Below are 1,469 nucleotides of genomic sequence, written 5' to 3'. Positions count from 1 at the left end.
AACCCGCCACCTTAGGTGTATGTGGCTGGCGCCTTAGCCGCTTGAGCCACAGGCGCCGAGCCAACATGGATAAATTCTATAGAACAAATTCCCATACCTATCTCCTTCCAGCTTGGGTATATCTGAGCAACTAGAGGAATCCTCTAGCCATGCCAAAGTTGGTCTCCTGGAATCAACTCCGGAGCTCGGCTCTCCTGACAGAATAAGCTGTTGTACAATTGCGGGATCGTAGGCATTAATCTCAAACTTTAAGTGCACCTAAACAAACAAAAAGCCAAAGTTTACCACTGATTTTTTTTCCAATTAAAAATCTGCTACCTTAAAATTAAAACATACCTTCATAAGTTTAGAAACATCCCATATGCAGATCTTCCCTCGTTTAGTTGCAGCAGCTAGAAAATGAGGGCAGCTCCCCGACCCAAAGCAAGATATCCTGTCGGTTCCATCCGTGCAGGGAAACTGTGCAGGACTGGTTGCGAGAGTGACTGACAGTGGCACATTCTGTGTGTGCTCACCTTTCACAAAGGGGCAGTTCGGGGAATGTCTCTCGTGTTCAGACCTTCACACAGATTAAGAAAGGAAAAGTTTACTAACAACAAAGCAGTTAAACTCACATTAAAATAGAACTCCAGAATTATCTCCTTTTTTTTAAAACTGAACTTAAAAGTATTCATCATTAATAATAGACTTAATCTTAACAAATCATTAGATTTTATCAATACTATGGTTCAACCATTCACAATATTCATACATTCAATATTCACAAAATACAATATACCAGTTATTACCTTAATTACAAATAAAGTCAATCTTAAATAAAACTGAGAAACCAATGCTATAGTTAATTAATGCTATATTACATACTAATAAAATTGTTTAAACGCCCAGTATCCCCTCACATGGGTATCCCTCTATTTTTGAAAAAAATAACTACTTAATTTCAGTTTAAAATTCTCCATATCTATCAGTGACCACAACTACAAATGATATATAGTAGAAATTCAATAAATGCCACTCACATAGCAAAAGGTTTTTAGTAAAGATTGGAAAACATGGAGATCTCTAGTGTGGATAAAATGACATTTATTAAGAATACAGAAATACCCTTACATATTCACTGCAGAACCCAATCAGACAATTTTTAAACAGAATTACTTTCCAAAAAAACCTTAGAAAGGTAGAGTTCACAAATTATATACTACTTATTTCAAATAAATGCTTTTTGAGAAAAAACATATTAACTTAGTTTACTAGAAAATAATTAAGTTTAAGAAAAATAAATACTCAGAGCTCAGATCAAGACTAGCATAATGATTTTAAGAATTTTCTCAAACAAGATTAAGGTAGAGATTAAGACAGGCTTGGCACCTATAGCTCAGCGGCTAGGGCGCCAGCCACATACACCAGAGCTGGCAGGTTCCAACCCAGCCTGGGCCTGCCAAACAACGACAACTACAACCAAAAAAAAA

General features: G+C 36.3%; 1 protein-coding gene across 1 annotated transcript in view; it reads right to left on the bottom strand.

The window, feature by feature from the left end:
- BIRC6 (baculoviral IAP repeat containing 6) overlaps nucleotides 1-1,469 on the bottom strand; it is a 271,529-nt gene that overhangs the window by 211,521 nt on the left and 58,539 nt on the right. Inside the window, exons 7-8 of the mRNA XM_023511826.1 lie at nucleotides 337-559; nucleotides 98-258 (exon numbers count right to left, since the gene is read on the bottom strand). Of these exons, the coding sequence (XP_023367594.1) occupies nucleotides 98-258; nucleotides 337-559 (384 nt within the window). The remainder of the gene's footprint in view (nucleotides 1-97; nucleotides 259-336; nucleotides 560-1,469) is intronic.

Source organism: Otolemur garnettii, unplaced genomic scaffold, assembly GCF_000181295.1.
Source record: "Otolemur garnettii isolate 467f Iridium unplaced genomic scaffold, OtoGar3 scaffold00022, whole genome shotgun sequence".
Classification (NCBI taxonomy): domain Eukaryota; kingdom Metazoa; phylum Chordata; class Mammalia; order Primates; family Galagidae; genus Otolemur; species Otolemur garnettii.
The sequence above is the reverse complement of the archived record's forward strand: the minus strand, read 5'-3'. Positions and strand labels throughout refer to the sequence as shown.